Consider the following 19,112-nt stretch of genomic DNA (forward strand, 5'->3'; position numbering starts at 1 on the left):
TAACATCTGCAGCCATGTTTGAATTATTAATTGCGAAGGGCCAGTTTATGTCCAACAGTCACCTGCAAGTATATTGTGTATCTTCTACATCATTGAAGACAAAGCTAAAGGCTTCAGAATAAAATAATTCAACTAATGTCTGACTAAATGTGAGCAGCTTCGACTTACCTTTCGAAGAATATCTTCTGCTAACGTGAGGAATGCCTTCTCAATGTTTACGTTTGCTTTTGCGCTAGTCTCGAAAAACCTAATCCCATGCTCCCTGGCAATCTAAAAGAAATAACATGAATTCTTTTTAATCAGTGATCATCAAAGTCCATCTCAAGACAACATGCTATTTATTTGTACACAAAGTACAAAAATAAAATAAATAAAAAAGCAGCATTTCTAAACACAGAATGGGCAATGCCATTTGAAATATTCACATCTGCAAAATATGTCATTTGTACAAGGTGTTACCCCAGTTTTTCGGACCTCATGATCTTTACCCTCTGCAGTTCTACTTGACAATACATAATTTCCAGACGTTATAGCCTCTTCGATATCACCAGTGTACGATGCAGTGATTATTCAGACCTCAGACACTGGCTCTTATATTCACATCTTCCCTTTTATGTGGAGGAGATTATCTTCAACTGCAAGAACCAGTCATCCACCACAATACCAAGGATCCACTTGGTGCTGAAGAAAGGGAAGTAAAACCTCAGAAGGGCCTCTTGGGCGTTCCTGAAGGGACCAGAAATGACTCAAGTAGAGGAAAAGCACCCCTGCTGTACTAAAAGATTCCTGACACATGAAGCATCTTTATCCCCAGAGGAACGTTAAACACAAAAGCCAAACAATCGCTCACAAAACTGAGCACCAAAGACAAATCCTTTCAAAATAGAGCTCAAAGCCAGTGTAAAAATCTAAACCTACCACTCACTCCAAATTCTTGTCAACAGTAGTTCTCCTGATGTTGAGAAAAACAGATTGAGGGAGCTGGAGTGGGCGATAGAAGGGAACAGAATCTGATAACCTTACTCTGGAGGATAAGGCCTGAAGAACAATGGAATCATGCGTGTGAAGTGAAAAAAGGACTCAGAGAAATCAGTGAATAGCAATGAAGGGCACAGCTCTGTATTCAGTAATCATACCCAAAGTGAACAGTAAAACGAACAAGTATACCAACTACTGCTGTGTTCCATGCTGGGGCTGTGGATCTGCTTGGCTGCATCAAACGGATACTAATGTTTTTCGTGACAAGAGTCTATATTCCGGTTGGAATGGATTCTATCATTTTAACTCTTAAAAAAGAAGAAAACAGCTTGCAATGCGTCTTCTTATGCTTTAAACACATCAACAACAGGTTGTATAGTCTATATTAATGTTACCTAGATGTAAAAAACCGCTGCCTTTGCAAAGGAGAATGAAAAGCAAACTGCCTGGGATCTTGCACATAGGCACACTGTATGAATATTAAGGATGATCACATAATGAGAAACTAGTTCTAGTATTAAACATTTTAAGAAATACACACAGTTATTAGCATCATGTACCTTTTTGAATTTCATGGTGCTGGGGTATTACCCAACCTAATATGCAACAAATTATGTTACTGTTCTTGGCATGTAGTACTGTAGATTCACATGCTTTGCATGCTCCTTCCATCTAGTGTTGGGTCCAGATGTGTGCAAGTTGTTTTTCTTCGAAGAAGTCTTTCGAGTCACAAGGTAAGGAGACTCCTCTTGGTAATAGTGCACATGGGCATCGACTCCATTGTTTGTTTTACTGCAACAGGGTGAGAATGGAGTATAAGTATTAGTAAAGAAATGTCCATGCAAATGAAATTATAGGCAAGAACTGCAAGGACGATCGGTTTCTGTGGAGGAGGGTGGGTGCATGTGAATCTACAGCACTACATTCCAAGAACAGATGCTTACAGAGTAAGTAACAATCCTTTCGGGGCATGGGTGGCTGTAGATACACATGCTTTGCTTAGTCTGTATAGCAGCGCTCTCCAAAAAGGAGTGGCTAACCAGTGGGCGTTGCAGTTGTTTGAAAAAGTGTACGTAACACTGCCTGTCCTACATTAGCCTGTAGACGTGCTAGAGCATCCACACAGTAGTGCTTAGTGAAGGTGAGTGGTGTAGACCATGTAGCTGCTTTACAAATGTCAGCTATGGAGATGTTGCCTATTTTACGAATAGTGTGCTCTAGGGGGTACAGACAAAGTTATTTTGACTTTGATATAGCAAGCTTGGATACACTTAATGATCCATTTGGAAATGCCTAATTTTGAAATAGGTTTTCCTTTATTAGGGGGTGCAAACGCAACTAAGTTTTGTTTTGCGAAAGTCTTTTGTCCTGTCAATATAATACATTAATTGTCTTGCGACATCTAGTGTATTCAGGAGCTCTTTCTGCAGTTCAACCGATTGGTCAATGTGGAAAGGGGACACTACTTTTAGAAGGAATTTTTGGTTGATACGAAGATTTACCCTATTCCGGTGTAGTTGGAAAAATGGTTCTTCTAAAGTTGGTGCCTGGAGCTCACTGACACGCCTTTGTGAAGTGATGGCAATTAAGAAAAAAACCCTGCAAGATAGAAATTGGACGGAGCAATTGTGTGACGGTTCAAAGGGTGGACCCATAAGTCTAGGGAGAACAATACTGAGATTCCATGCAGGTGGGGCTCTGGGTGGTATTACTTTTTTAGGTCTTCTATGAGAACCTTAATGACTGGAAATTTGAACAAGGATAAGTGTTGCCTGTTTTGAAAATAGGCAGCCATTGCCACAAGATGTAGACAAATGGAAGTGTACACAAGGCCTGGGCATTGCAAATGCAAGAGGTAACAAATAATGTTTTGTACAGATGCATTGAGTGGATCTATTTTTGGTTACTACAGTAAACCACAAGTTTTTCCCATTTGGCTGCATAACAAGCTCTAGTGGTAGGTTTACGTGTTTCATCAAGAATGGTCATGCATTCTGGTGACAAATTTAGATACCTGAATTCTATGATTTCAGGAGCCAAATCGCAGGGTATAGCTCCTTTGGGTTTGGATGTCAGATTTTGCCATGGTTCTGAGAGAGAAGGTCTGGTTTGAGGTGAAGCTTCTCATGTGGAACTACTGGCAGTTCGAGTAGTGTGGTGAACCACGGCTGACGAGCCCATGTAGGAGCTATAAGAATGAGGGTGAGAGACAACTGTCTGAGTTCCCGAACCAGAAATGGAAGAAGAGCGAGAGGCGGAAAAGAGTAAACATCCCTGATCAATTCATTCATAGCGCCTTCCCTTTGGATAGAGGGTGTGGGAACCTGGAGGCGAAGTTTGGGCATTTTGCTTTCTCTGCGTTTGCAAAGAGGTCTATCTGTGGAAACCCCCACTAGTGGGAGTATGGAAGACAGACTTATGGGTGGAGTTCCCACTCATGGACTTGTTGCCGCATCTTGATGAGGTTGCAAAGTAGTTGTCTGCGCCTGGAAGATGTTCCGCTAACAGGATGGATTTTGTGATGTATTGCTTAAAGCCAAATGGTCTAAGAGGCGCCTGACAACTGAAGAAAGTGCTCTCCCCCCCTCATCTTTTTGTACATAGTATATGGCTGCCATATTGTCCGTTTAGACCAAGTCAACTTTGCCTATGAGGTGAGGTAGAAATGCATTTAACGCTAGGTGAACAGCTCAAAGCTCTAGGTAGTTGATGTGGAGATTCTGGTGTTTAGTGACGCAGACCCCCGAACTGTCAGATCTTGCAGGTGAGCAACCCAACCTGTGAGGGATGCATCTGCTATAAGCACGACCTGTGGAAAGGGATCGCTGAACGGTCGCCGGTTTAACAACTTTTGTATGTTTCACCACTGCAGAGCGTGATGAGTGCGGCTGCCTATAAACACTAGATAGTCTAATTGACCCTGTGACAAACATTTTTGTAGGGGACACATGTTTAGTCTTGCATGAGGCACTATGACAATGCATGCCATCATCCTCAAAAGACGCATGAACATTTTGACTGTTGGGTATTAATTGGCTTGAATACAGGAATAGATGAATGTTTTGTCTGTATAAATGTGCTGCTACCACTGCTAAGCATTTGGTGACTACTCAGGGTGAAGTGGTGACTGCAAATGGAAGGGTTTAAAATTGGTAATGTTTTCCTACTATCAAAAATCAGAGGTATTTGCAATGTGCTGGGTGAATGGGGATGTGAAAGTATGCGTCCTTTAAATCTAGAGCTGAAATAAAGTTGCCTTGCTGTAGAAGTGGAAGCACTTGTTGAAGTATGACAATAAGGAAGTGGTCTGATAGTATGTAGTGACTCAGAGTCAGTAGATCTGAAATGGGCTGTAGGGAGCCGTCCTTTTTGGGAATAGGGAAGTACAGGGAATAAACCCCTGACCCTTGATGTTGTAGAGGAACTACCTCTATAGTTTAAGTAAGAGATAGGGCACTTGCTGTTTGAGCAGTTGTTGATATATGTGGGTGTGAGGTGGAATACTGGGAGGAGTGCTTATGAGCTCCAGGCAATAACCACGGTGGATAATGTCCAAAACCCACCTGTACGATGCTATGAACTGCCAGATAAGAAGAAACTGCTGTAATCGACCCCCAGTGGGGGAAGGATAAGTGAGTCACTGTTTGTTGCTGGATGAGGCATTATGGATTGGTGTACCTTTGGCCCAACGTTGTGAATGGTTACCCCTGTAGTTGCCTCTGGAATACCCTCTAGATGGAGAGGATTGGGTTTGTGCAGAGCCATCTGATGTGGTTTTGGAACCTGCTCTCAAGAGGAGCGAAGAAAGGAGTCCCGAGGAGTCAGTGTTTGAAGTACTCTCATAGATCTGGCAACCTTGGTGTCTTTTTTCATTTCTTCGAAGGCCTTATCTACTTGTGGCCTGAAGAGATGCTCCTTATCAAAGGGGACATTCAGTAAAGTCTGCTGAACGTCTGGCTTAAATCCAGAGCTACGCAGCCAGGCAAGACACTTGAATAGATGCCTCTGGCAGCAGTATGGCAGAGTCCAGTGCGCATCTAATGGAGGAGTTTGAAGGAAAATGCTACTTACCAGTATGCATCTGTTCTTGGCATGTAGAGCTGCAGATCCACACACTATGCATAGATCGCCATCTGGTGTTGGGCCCGGATGTTTGCACTTGTTTTTGTCCTGGAAAAGTCTTTGGAAGTCACAAGATAGGTGACTCCTCCTTTGGATGATAGTGCACATGGGCATCGGCTCCATCTTCAGATTGTTTTTCGCCAGCAGGGAAATGGAGTTTTGTGAGAAACAGAACCATGTATGCTGTATCCAAGTAAGATGAAACGGGAACAGATAAAGGTAGCCGGTGAAGTGGGTGGGCCTGTGTGGATCTGCAGCTCTACATGCCAAGAACAGATGCATACCGGTAAGTAGCATTTTCCGTTCGAGGCATATGAGCTGCAGATCACACACTATGTATAGATTGTATAGCAGTACCCCTCCTTAGCGGCGACCACCAGTATCTGTTGCAGTAGTTTGAAATAATGTTTTGAGTACAGCCTGGCCCACACTAGCTTGCTGTTTTGTTTGCACATCTACACAATAGTGCTTTGGAAATGTGTGCGGTGTAGACTATGTAGCTGCTTTGCAGATGTCATGTAAGGGAATGTTCCCTAAAAATGCCATTGAAGCCCCTATCTTTCAGGTAGAGTGGGCTTTAGGGGGAACTGATAATGTTAGTTTTGCTTTGTGATAGCAAATCTGTATGCATTTGACAATCCACCTTGCTATTCCAGATTTTGAGATGGGGTTGCCTTTATGTGGTGGTGAGAAGGACACGAAAAGTTGTTTTGTCTTGCAAAAAGGATTGGTTCTCTCAATGTAATAAAGCAGTGCTCTTTTGACATCTAGAGCGTGAATAGCTCTTTCTACAACTGTTTGTTGTTGCGAGAAGAACACTGGCAACACTACAGACTGAGGTGGAAGGGAGAAGTAACCTTAGGGAGGAATTTAGGATTAGTTCGGAGAACGTCCTCATTATGATGTATTTGTAAGAAAGGTTCCTGAATGGTTAGTGCTTGGAGCTCACTAACTCTTTTTAAGAGAAGTGATGGCTACTAAAAAAAAACAACCTTCCATGTTAAAAACTGTAGCTCACATTTATGTAGAGGTTCAAAGGGAGGACCCATTAGTCTTGTGAGAACTATGTTTAAATTCCACACCGGTGAGGGTGGTACTCTGGGAGGAATTATTCTTTTGAGGCCTTCCATAAATGCTTTGATGGCAGGTACTCTGAAAAGAGATAAGTGTTGCCTATTTTGTAAATAGGCCGCTATGGCAGCGAGGTGCAACCTAATAGATGTATATGCTAAGTTACACCTTTGGAGATGTAGGTAACATATGATGTGTTGGATAGACCAATCCAGGGGATTGATAGTGTTATGACAATATATAACAAATATTTTCCACTTGGCTGCATAGCAGGCTCTAGTGGTGTGACATCTAGCCTCTATAATCACGTTCATACAGTCAGGGGGAAGGTTAAGGTAACCGAATTCTGAGACCTCAGGAGCCAGATCGCAAGGTTGAGCTGAGCTGGGTCCGGGTGTCTGATCTCTCCACGGTTCTGGGTTAAGAGGCGTGGGGAGAGGTGCAGTTTTTGGTGAGGAACTACAGAGTGTTCCAGTAATGTGGTGTACCACGGTTGTTTAGCCCAAGTTGGAGCAACTAGAATGAGAGTCAGTGAGTGTTGCTGTAGCTTTCGCACCACCAGTGGAATGAGTGGGAGAGGCGGAAAAGTGTACACAAATCTGCCTGACCAATTCATCCATATCGCATTGGCTTTGGATAATGGGTGTGGAAATCTGGCAGCGAAGCTTGGGCATTTGGCGTTTGTGTGTGGCGAAAAGGTCTGTGTGTGGCTGGCCCCACATTTGAAAAAATGGTTGAACTTGTGGATGAAATTCCCACTCGTGAATCTGTTGCGTTTGACGGCTTAACAGATCGGCTATGTTGTTTTGGACAGTGGCGGTCCGTCCATTGGGGGCGTTGCCCCACTAAGCACAGTCACTCACAGTCATCATGGATGCTAACATTATGAAAATTGATTGAAATAAATATTTTGGAAATCGATCGATCGCACGCACTGTGCCACTGACTCGCGCACTCCGGGATAAGCCCGACTCAATGTGGACGGCACTGGGGGCGGGGCTGCTGCAGTGAGTGACTGACGTGACAGCGCGAATAGTGCAGCAGCAGCAGTGTGCGCATGTCAATTTTTGGGCTAGTCATGACTGGCCCGAACATGCGCACACAATACCTTCCTCCCCTAGCGACTCGGTCTCAGTGTGTGTGTGGCGAGGCGAGGGACCCTTCATACCGCAGCCCCCGGGTCTCATTATGGGCAGGGAGTAACCCTGCTCTTGGCCCAATCCTGTTGCAGTGCGCTGCTAATGCAGCGCCATGATTGGCTAAGACACCGCGCAGCCTGCATGGTGCCGCGCGTGGGTGGTGGCCGCACTTGTATGGCCAATCACAGTGTGGCTGGCTTATGTGAAGCCAAGCCATGCAGTAGTGATTGGCCATTGATTTCCCGACGCGTACGCGGATACGCTCGCTGACTCGGCAGTCGGCACGTGTCGCTCGTTCCCGCGCCAGTGCTGCCACATGACTCGAGTCACTCACGAGTCGCACTGAGTGTCGCAGTCGTCGTTATTCACCTGGCCTGGCAGAAAGGTAAGGCGGCACTGATGTTCTATGCAAATATGCATTGATTTAAGAGTTTTGAACCTGAATCACCATAGATGGCGGCGCGCCCGCAAGGTTTTGTATTTTGTTTGCTTTTGAAACATGCACAATTCACAATTGCCTCCATTGCCTCATGTAACGTAACGTTTGTTTGCTTTAGTGTTTTGAGTGTCTGCCAAACGGCCCAAACGGTAAACCTACGTAGTACGCGGCCGCGGCCTAGTTAATCTCTCCCTCACTCCCACGGTTTTCATCTCTCACAACCAGTTATTTCTTCCCCTTTGACCTTTCTCGACGCTCCCCACACCACCCACACGTCCCCCTCCCCCTCTCCATCACCTTAGTACGTTCACGGCCTGTCACAACAGTTTTCTGAGCGGTGTCAGCGCTCGACGCCCTGCTCGCATTATAAAGTTTCAGGACAGCCGTCCCCGTCTTGCGAGGCCGAAGTGAGCTGGAAGGTGGTACCTTTTCAGTCTGTTTATTGCCCCCTCGGCCCTCGCATTATCGCATACCCTTTCCTCAATAAAAACCTACAAAATGTGGTTTTGTGCTGCTGAGTCACGCGTTGTAGTAGTGTCATAGATTTGTGTCCAGCGCCTAGAATTTATGCCATTTAGTGCAGTATTATACCTTTTACTTGTACTTTGTACTCTTTCGTAACATGCACACGTCACCTTTCCTTTTGTAACGTATCGTTTGCTACCTCTTGTATTTTGTTTGCTTTTGAAACATGCACAATTGCCTCCATTGCCTCATGTAACGTAACGTTTGTTTTAGTGTTTTGAGTGTCTGCCAAACGGCCCAAACCAAACCTACGTAGTACGCGGCCGCGGCCTAGTTAATCTCTCCCTCACTCCCACGGTTTTCATCTCTCACAACCGGTTTCCCCTTTGACCTTTCTTGGTGCTCCCCACACCACCCACACGTCCCCCTCGCGCCTCAGTCCTTTGTGCCCCCCTCCCCCTCTCCATCACCTTAGTACGTTCATGGCCTGTCACAACAGTTTTCTGAGCGGTGTCAGCGCTCGAGGCCCTGCTCGCATTATAAAGTTTCAGGACAGCCGTCCCCGTCTTGCGAGGCCGAAGTGAGCTGGAAGGTGGTACCTTTTCAGTCTGTTTATTCCCCCCTCGGCCCTCGCATTATCGCATACCCTTTCCTCAATAAAAACCTACAAAATGTGGTTTTGTGCTGCTGAGTCACGCGTTGTAGTAGTGTCATAGATTTGTGTCCAGCGCCTAGAATTTATGCCATTAAGTGCAGTATTATACCTTCTACTTGTACTTTGTACTCTTTTGTAACATGCACACGTCACCTTTCCTTTTGTAACGTATCGTTTGCTACCTCTTGTATTTTGTTTGCTTTTGAAACGTGCACAATTGCCTCCATTGCCTCATGTAACGCAACGTTTGTTTTAGTGTTTTGAGTGTCTGCCAATTATTGCAATATTTTACCTCTACTCTACTTGTACTTTGTATGCTTTTGTAACATACACACATAACTTTTTCCTTTCGTAACGTATCGTTTGCTCCCTCTTGTATTTTGTTTCCTCTTGATACTTGCACAATTGTCACTATTGCCTTTGCAACATGCTCACTTGTACTTTTCTCCTCATGCATCATTACTGTTCCTATTGTGAAGCACGCTGCTGACACCTTCAGGTAAAGTCCGCGCTATATAAAAACGCATTAAATAAAATACAATAAAGGGGGAGCTTCGGCACCTATCAAAGGCTGACACTAGGCTTTGTTTTTCGTAGGATTTTGGTTATTTTGGTGTCCATTGTAATTGTGAGTCTTCTCTGAGTAGACTCTTGAGCTTATTGTGCGACATTACACATGTACGCTTGTGTTATGTCGTAGAAAATGGTTAAAAGGATGCTACTACTGATAACGAGACTTATGACTTCCAAAGATGTGACAGACGGTCACTACAGGGCAATGACGTCACACAATCCCATGTCGACGAGTACCGATTACCTCTGCCAATATAACCCACAATACCTTTTCTCTTACACAAGGACCTATTTGGAGATGGGAATTGATAACAGTAAAAGAGTTAATCTAGTTTGGGGCTTCTCACACCTATGAGCCGTTAACAGGCGGAGACTAGAATGGAGAATTTCCATGGTTTTATAATCTGACAACAAGGCACAATGCCATAACACGTGTACTTCAAGCAGAACGCGCCGTGTTTGCTTTGGGAGCTGCTCTTGTTCTCAATCTCAACTGCGGTCCAAGCCAAGGTCCCCAAATGGCCAAAGTGTTCCTTCCGACCCTACTACTCGACTCTATAGTGCTGCAGCTGCTGGCTGCTAGTGGTAAGTGAGGGTGTGAGAGTCACGAGTTGCACTGTCGCAGTCGTCGTTATTCACCTGGCCTGGCCTGGCAGAAAGGTAAGGCGGCACTGTGACTGATGTTCTATGCATTGATTTTTTTAACCTGAATCACCATAGATGGCGGCGCGCCCGCAAGGTCTGATTAACGGTTAATCAGACCTTGCGGGCGCGCCGCCATCTATGGTGATTCAGGTTCAAAAAACGAGAGACTCACCACTAAACTGGATCTTGCCCTGACTTAACCTACGTAGTACGCGGCCGCGGCCTACCCCTCTATATACTGGCCCATCATCACTGACCTTTTCAGTCTGTTTATTCCCCTCTGAGCTGGAAACCCCCAGTGTTAGCATTAGGCTTCAGGAGAGTTCATGTACCTGATGCAGGTCACAAAATGCACATGAGGTCAGTGAGTCACTGCATTTGTCAGAGAGATCATTTTGTTAATTGCAGTTTGTAAGTAAAAATCCTAACATACAACAGTGAGCTATGAACTGTCATCTAAGAGCTGCATGCAAACTGCAAGGTAAAAATTGTAGCGTTATGTTTTATTCCCCCAGTCTTTGTTTGATTACCCTAATCTTTCAAAAATAAATTGTTATATTTTTATTTTCAGCACCTGGTAAAGCCTGACATGTTGCAACTGGAACCTTTACCTAATTTTTGGAAAAAGAACAAGAGGCCCCAACCTCCTTTGCTGCTCTTTCATCCCAGCTACGACCCAGCAAACACCAGTGTTAAAGGTAAGGAAACTGATGATATTTTTATTTAGATTGGAGTTAGGGCTATGTTTCTGGTCACTCTACATGGTGGTTGGGGTGGGTGCACATTCTGTACATTGTACCCTCCCTCAGTGGATGGAATTTACTAATACTGAGCCTTAGCCCTGTGGTTTGGGCAATAACGGTTGTGAAAGGCACTATCTATTCCTTGCCTTCTTCAAGGCCCTCAAACAGTGTCTGTTTCAGTGCCTTCAGCAACCACTATGGCACACAGAGGCAGCGAGCAACGGTAAGGCTGGATTTTTAGCAGTCCTGTTGCGCAAAGGGGAGCTGTTGGATTGGAGATATATTGCGAAAATGCACAAGATAGATGTATTTATACTGAAATTTGCTATTGCACCAAATCTTATACGTTGTACTTTGACTATTGACAGGCTTCTTTCATATTGGTAAGGACAACATCGACATGATGAATACGGTAGAACAATTAATTACACGGTCATTCCATGCACGGCAACTAGAAGAGAAACTACAGATAAAGAGATTAGGACCTGATCGGCCAGACCTACAACAAGTTACCCAGGACAGAGGAAAATCTTACACACGTACATTCTCAAACACCTGGTACACAAAAGCTGAATGGCTTACAGGGTGTCCGACAAGAAACAAACTGTTCTGCTTCCCCTGCTTGCTGTTTAATGGTGATTTTCCTTGGACAAGAGAAGGAGTGATAGACTTGAAGCATCTGTCTGAAAAAATCAAGAAGCATGCACACACAAAAAAGCATATGGAAAACGTAACAAGACTGGGAATGTTGGGAGACACACCGATTGAGCAGCACATAAGCAGTGCATACCGCCAAACAATACAGAAACACAATGAAACAGTTGATAGGAATAGGCACATACTATCAAAATTAACTGATTGCATTCGTTTCTGTGGTGCTTTCGAACTGGCATTGCGAGGCCATGATGAATCAGAAGATTCCACAAATCCAGGAATATTCAAAGGCCTTGTGGATTTAATAGCAAGCATAGACAAAGAAATGGAAGTACATTTAGCAACTGTACAGTCTTTAAGGGCACCTCTAAAACTATCCAAAATGAACTCCTTGAGTGTATGCTCGAAATTCTGAGAAGCCATATTGTCCAAGAGTTGCAAAACACAGACTTTGTGGCTATTCAGGCTGATGACACCACTGATGTGGCCACACAAACACAGTCCGTATTAGTCTTTCGGTACCTGGACAATGACAATAATGCTGTGGAGAGGTTCTATGGTTTCACTCATTTAAGAGACTCAACTGCAGAAACCATTACTGCACCTATACTGCGTCAACTGAACTTCATTTTTCTAGAGATGCACCAAAAAAAAAAAAACTTATTGCACAAAGCTATGATGGTGCGTCCGTAATGAGTGGAAGCCTTGGTGGAGTACAGAAAAGAATTAGAGATGTGTACCCTTATGCTCATTACGTGCACTGTTACGCCCACCAACTTAATCTTATTATGCAGCAGGCAGTATCAAAGATCTCCGAGACACAAATTTTCTTTCTGGATGTAGGAGGCATGGCAGCATTCTTCTCACGTTCCCCAAAAAGAACGGAAGCACTTCAGGAGATTGTGGACAAAAGGGTTCCAAGGGGATCCTCAACTCGTTGGAACTTTAACATACGTACAGTCCAACTAATATATCAATATAGGGAGGACCTTGTGAAATGTTTTCATAATATAGAAGTCAATGACACCTTTGATTTCAAAACTCAAAGTGAAGCCCGTGGCTTTGCTAGAACACTAGAAGATAGAGAGTTTCAGTTCTTTCTGTTTTTATTTCAAGACATAATGTCAGCTGTCGAAAATTTATACAATCAGTTACAAGCACGAGAGATCGATACGGTCTCTGTGAAAAGAAATACCGCTATGTTTGTCGAGCGCATAAGCATAGTGAGAAATGAGGTTGACAATTTAGACAGCAAACTGCCAGAGGCTTCAATTTTTGGAAACCACAGGAAAAACATCACCACTCTGGTCCGAAATGCAAAGGAGATATGTGACATTGTAATTGTGCATGCACAAGAACGGTTTGCTTTCACAAAACATTTGGTGAGTGCCACATTATTGGAAAGTCAAAACTTTGCAAAATATGGTGAATCCTTCCCTCAGCATGCTCTGCATGAAGCTGTGGAAGCTTATCCCATGCTCAACCAAGAGGACCTCAAAAGTGAGCTGACTGTACTGTACTCAATGCCTGTGTACCGAAATGTCAGAGATGCCAGGGCTTTGCTGACTTTAATTCATAAACTTAATATGGAAAAGATATTTACAGAGACAGTGACTTTACTTAAAATTGTCATAACCACTCCTATGACAACAGCAGAGGCAGAACGATCTTTTTCCGCCTTAAAGAGGATTAAGACATTCCTAAGAAACACCATGCTTCAGGAAAGACTGAATGCTTTGGCAATGCTTTCTATAGAGAGCAAGTTAGTTCAAAATATCTCTGATTTTAACGTTCAAGTAACTGAAAAGTTTGCTGCTCTTAAAGACAGACGTGCTGAGTTTAGATACAAAAAGTAAACATATGTATGTTCAATGCTGCTAGTTTCCGACCACCTGTTTAGTTGTTTGTTAAATAAAAAACACCTGTGAGGTACTCAGAAATGCATTATATCTCAAAGTCTGTTATGAAGCTCTGTGGTTATACTGAATAAGCAGCTACCTATGTTATATGACATGATCTCTTTATTACTGTAATAACTGCACTTTCTTCATCGCTTTATTAACCTTTCTGCTTTCTCAAATTTGCTTGCAAATGCACCATTTTTCCACTCTTTTTTCAAAATTTTCTCGCGGGGAGAACCCCCCCGAACCCCTCTTAGGTTGTTCGGGCTCGCTCGCTACGCTCGCTATGCTGAAGTATGCCAAACATTTTACGCCCCATCACTTTCAAATGTCACCGTCCGCCACTGGTTTTGGACTCCCGGGACATGTTGGGCTAGGAGAAAAATGTTCTGCGGTATAGCCCATCTCCAAATGCTTTGTGCTAGTTGAGAGAGCTGTAGAGAATGTGTCCCGCCTAGTTTCTGTATGTAGTACATGGCTGTCATGTTGTCTGTGCCGACTAGACAGCCTTGCCTGATATTTCCTTCTGGAATGCCTTTAGTGCTAGTAATATGGCTAGTAACTCCAGGTGGTTGATGTGGAGTAGTTTCTGTTGAGGAGTCCACCTGCCCTGCATGGAGTGATGTAAAAGATGAGCTCCCCAGCCGGAGAGCGATGCGTCCGCTGTGAGGACTATCTGTGGAACTGGCTCTAGGAACAGTCGCCCTTTGGAAAGGTTTTAGTTGTTCCACCACTGCAGAGAGCGATGAGTGCGACCGTCTACCAACACCAGATCTCTTAACTGACCTTGAGCCCGGTTCCATTGGCGGGCTAGGCACTCTTGGAGAGGACGCATCTGGAGTCTTGCATGAGGCACTATGAATATGCAAGAGGCCATCATTCCTATGAGTTGCATGAACACTCGAGCTGAAAAGAGTGTTGAGGCTGAAATCTGGTTATGAGGGCTTGTATGCTTGCTATCCTGGCTGGACTGGGATAAGCAAGCTCTTTTGAGGTGTCTATCGTGGCACCAAGGTACTGTTGTATGTGGGACGGTTGTAGATGAGACTTTGCGTGGTTTACTGTAAACCCCAAGTCGTTGAGCAGTTGAATAGTGGCGTGAGTGTGGTGTACACACTGATTGTATGAGCTGGCTTTTATGAGCCAGTCGTCCAAATATGGCTAGACGTGAATGTGTTGTCTTCTTAGATGAGCTGCCACTACCGCCAGGCACTTGGTGAATACCCGTGGTGCTGCGGTGAATCCGAAAGGGAGTACTTTGAATTGGTAGTGTTGACCGTCCACTACGAATCGGAGATATTTCCTGTGAGATGTGTGAATGGGAATATGGAAGTAGGCGTCCTTGAGATCTAGAGTGGCAAGGAAGTCGCCTTGTGAAAGAAGAGGAAGGACCTGCTGAAGTGTGACCATGTGAAAATGGTAAGTGTATGTAGAGGTTTAGGGATCGGAGCCGTCCTTTTTTGGTATGAGAAAATACAGAGAGTAAACTCCTGTGTTTTGTTGGTGCAGGGGAACTGTTCTATTGCACTCTTTTGTAGGAGGGAGATGACTTCTTGCTGGAGCAGTGATAAATGTTCCAACGACATTGGGCGCTGTTTGGGTGGTATGTTTGGGGGGGTAGAGGTGAGTTCTAGACAGTAACCTGATTGAACAATTTGTCTCACCCACCTGTCTGTGGTGATGTTGCTCCTAACAGGCAGGAACTGTTGTAATCTTCCCCCGACTGGAGTGGAATGGGCCTGGGGGAACGGTAGTAAGGGGTGGAGGCAGAGCGGGTGTTGGTCTTGCCTCTACCATGGTTATTGTTGCCTCTGTAGCCTCCTCTCTGGTAACCTCTGGTGAATGTAGACTGGGTGTGAGTCTTATAATAAGAGGTGGAGGGGTTGTCATAGGAGTAGCCTCTGGAGGTGCCCTTATAAGAGGAACGAAAGGAACGTCTGGGAGCTTGCGATTGCAAGGCTCCCATTGATTTAGTTGTATCCGTGTCCTTCATCTTTTCAATGGATGAATCTACTTTAGGGCCAAATAGGTGTTCCTGATCGAATGGTTGGTTTAAGATGGAAATTTGTACTTCAGGTTTAAAACCTGATATGCGTAGCCAGGCATGTCTATGCAGGAGAACACTGGTGATGACAGCTCTGGAGGTGGTATCTGCCACTTGCAGCGCGCTACAAATGGAGGTGTTGGTGATAAGTTTCCCCTACTGTATAAGGTGATTGGCCTTGTCCTTATATTTGTCAGGGAGGTGTTGCAATAGGGTTTCTAGCTGGTCGTAATGTGCCCCATCGTACCTGGCTAACAGTGCTTGAGTGTTGGCGATACGCCATATGTTAGCTGCCTGTGATGCGGTTCTTTTGCCAGAGGCGTCCAAGAGTTTGATATCTTTATCGGGGGTGGAGCGTCCCCTGATGTCTGAGAGTTGGCCCTCTTTCTAGCATTGGAGACTACAAGGGAGTCTAGTGGTATGGGGCTCTTAATGTAAGCTGGGTCTGCTGGGGCAGCCTTGAACTTTCTCGATTCTGGGGTTAATAACCCTAGCCCCAACAGGATCTTTAAATACCACAGGTGAATGCTTGGTGACTCCTTTTAGCATGGGCAGAATAGTGGTGGACCTTTGTTGGTTATCAAAGGTGTCCATAAGGAAATCTTCCACAGGGTCAGTATGTAAATCCACCCCGTGCTATTGGGCAGCTCTGTGGAGGAGCTGATGAAAACCCATCGTGTCCTATGGAGGGGAAGGCCTATAGGGGTAGATGTCATCCTGTGAAACATTAGGGACATCTGGCGTACTGTAATTATCCCAGGGGTCCGGCGAATAAGGTGGACCCCCTAGTGGCTCATCATCCGCACCCCCTCCTGTGTCAGAGGAGTCATCATCCATTGGTGGAGGAGAATGGTGTGGTGGGGGAGGAGGCGGAGGAGGCAATGTCCCTTTTTTAGGTGGTGCAGCTGGTACAGGCGTATCCAATGGTCTCTTCTTTGTACTCAGCCAGCTGACCAGTTTTAGGGTCTTTTAGAAGAGTTTTCTGTCTAGGGTCTGGTCTAAATAGCCCTTCTGATAGAGGATGGTCTTTCGGCGTCGACCGGTTCGGCAAACTTGCGCTGCACCGACTATGTAACGGTTTTGTGCTCCTTTGGCTTGGAACTGTGATGTTTTACAGTCTCTGTGACCGCTTGTGGAGCCGGGTGTTTTTTCAGTCCAGAGGCCTTTTTCGCTTCCGAAGGGTGTGAATCGGAAGCTTTAGGAATCGGCTTTTTGCTCGGATCCAAGAGTTTTTTCGGAGTCGATGGGGCGGTGCCTGTAGATTTCGGTGCCAAGTTCTTGGATGTGGAGGCAGCGATCGGCACGGAGGAGGAGGGTGGTTTCTTTTTCGGTGCCAGTGACCGCTCGGTACCGATGGCAGACTGACCCGAGCCGGAGTCGCCTGAAGGCATAGCAGGCTTCTTTGCCGGGCCCGAGGGCGGGGCATAGGAAGCAGTCTCTCGGTGTGCACCTGGGCCCGAAGGTGCGACCGAAGCCTTTTTCGATGGTGTAGGGAAGGGGTCGGGGTCTACTTCTTTACTTACGACCCGCTGCCCAGGAGTGATGTCCTCGAAGTCGGAGTCATCGGCTTCGGAGGCGCTGATGGGGCCTTCTTCGACCTGCTCCTGTTCTGGTACATCGATGCCCTCCTGGAAGAGGTCATCGGGAATGGGTGCTGACGAGCGAGCCCTTGTTCTCCTGGCGCGACGATCTCTAATGGTCTTTTTGGAGCGGAAAGAGGCACAAGCCACACACTCTCTGGCCTCGTGCTCCGGTGACATGCAGAGGTTGCACACCTCATGCAGATCGGTGTGGGGAAATTTCGACCCACATTGAGGACATTTCTTGAATGGCATCCTTTCCATGAGCAAAAAACCAAGGCCCAAGAAGGCCCGAAGGCCTTAGTCGACAACTGGAACTGAGGACTTCGATGCTGAAGAGATGCACGACAACTAGGGATCGAGATCGAAAACCATACCGGAGACGGGTGAAGGATTGCGCGTCGAGATTGGAATCTGTGACAGTTCCGAACTGGAGCGCGAGAAACACATTCGAGCCCGATGGCGGAAAAAAAACAATCTGAAGGTGGAGCCGATGACCATGCGCACTATCATCCAAAGGAGGACTTCCAAAGATTTTTCCAGGACAAAAACAAGTGCAAATATCCGGGCCCAACACCAGATGGTGATCTATGCATAGTGTGTGATCTGCAGCTCATATGCCTCGAACATTAACTTTCCTTCCTGAACCAGTTCTTGCCCTTTCTTTTCATGCTCCTCTGGGAGACATTGGAGAAGCGCCTCCATCTCATCCCAGTGAGCTCTGTCATATCTGGGCAAAAGCGCCTGTGTTTGCAATTTGTCAATGATTGGCAGATTGCAGAGCAACCCGTTTGCCTGGTGCATCAAAAAAATTGGATTCCTTATCAGGTGGTGATGTGTGTTGTAGTTTATGAGTTTGCCAGTTTACGGGGATTTGAAACTCTGGAGTCAGGTGGAAGCTAGCCTTAAATAAAAATTGGGTCAGATGGTGCAGCCTTATATTTCTCATCTACCCTAGGGGCGATAATGAGAGCCTGTGCAGAATCCTTAAAAATGTCATCTGCAGGTCACATATTGCATTTGAGCATTGGAAGAGAGTGAGATGCTATGTGTGGTGTTCAATGTCTCAAATAAAAACTCTTCTTCCATAGATTCCTTATGTACTGTAATACCATGGTATGCTGCTGCCCTAACAATGACCTCCTGATATGATAAAGTATCACCAGGAGGTGAGGGTTTAGCAGGATATAGGTCTGGATCTGCATCCCCTGGGAGGTCAATGTCAATCCTGCCAGGGGTCTGGTGGTGGTGCAACGTGGTATCCCCTGCATCTGGGGATGTATGTGGAGATCCCAGAGGTGTAATATTTACAGGATTGTGTGGTGAGTGATGTACAGGTGATGGTATGTGAGATGGAGAAGGTGGAACAGGGTGCAAAGGACTGGTAGGCTTGTCCTTTTTCTTTCTTCATAGGTATCGGCAGATCAATGTCTTGCTGGAAAGAGGTTTGCCGCTTGGTAGAAGGCACAGACATCTTTGTGATAATGCGGCCAGTCTCTGGATGTATATGGATTTGTTTTCGGATCGAGTCTTTCCGGCATAGAAAAATGGGCTCCAAGAGTGTAGCGGGAGCAGATTTCAGTACAAAAGGTTTCGGAATCGAACTAGTTTCCATCTGAACAGAAGCAGTCAGGGTCGAAGAAGTGGGATTGCTGCGCGGAACTGAAAGTCTGTATGTGCTTTCAGTGCCGAGCCCGAAGGCAGGACAGTTGAAGCTAATTATCGTGCCGAACATGGCTGGATGGCAATGGCGGCCCGGAAGCTTTTTGTTTTATAGAAGCCGAAAGTTTTAGTGTGGGCAGGCGAGGGGTTGGAGTACTCGTGGCACAATGACACGGCGAAAGATAGTGCAACTCCAAGTTGATCTCCAAGTCAGAGTCCAAATCTTGAACCATATAGGCCCCTTCTTCAGCCGCAGAGGACTCAAGATCGTCCTCTTCTGATTCGATATGTTCTTGATTGAAGATACCGTGGCGTGTGCACGATTTCACATCCCTGCAATTCTCTGTGTCTGGAAGGTCGGTCGGCAGGTACTTGGAATGGCATCAGGCGCAGAATCTAAACTGAGTGTTCCATCAGCAGAATATCAGTGATGGAGTTGAA

At 45.5% G+C, this 19,112-nt stretch overlaps 1 protein-coding gene across 1 annotated transcript in view; it reads right to left on the bottom strand.

Moving 5' to 3' along the window:
* RAB10 (RAB10, member RAS oncogene family) overlaps window positions 1-19,112 on the bottom strand; it is a 270,755-nt gene that overhangs the window by 37,226 nt on the left and 214,417 nt on the right. The window contains exon 5 of the mRNA XM_085613201.1: window positions 169-270. Coding sequence (XP_085469327.1) covers window positions 169-270 — 102 coding nt within the window. The remainder of the gene's footprint in view (window positions 1-168; window positions 271-19,112) is intronic.

This window comes from Triturus cristatus, chromosome 6, assembly GCF_964204655.1.
Source record: "Triturus cristatus chromosome 6, aTriCri1.1, whole genome shotgun sequence".
NCBI classification, from domain to species: Eukaryota; Metazoa; Chordata; class Amphibia; order Caudata; family Salamandridae; genus Triturus; species Triturus cristatus.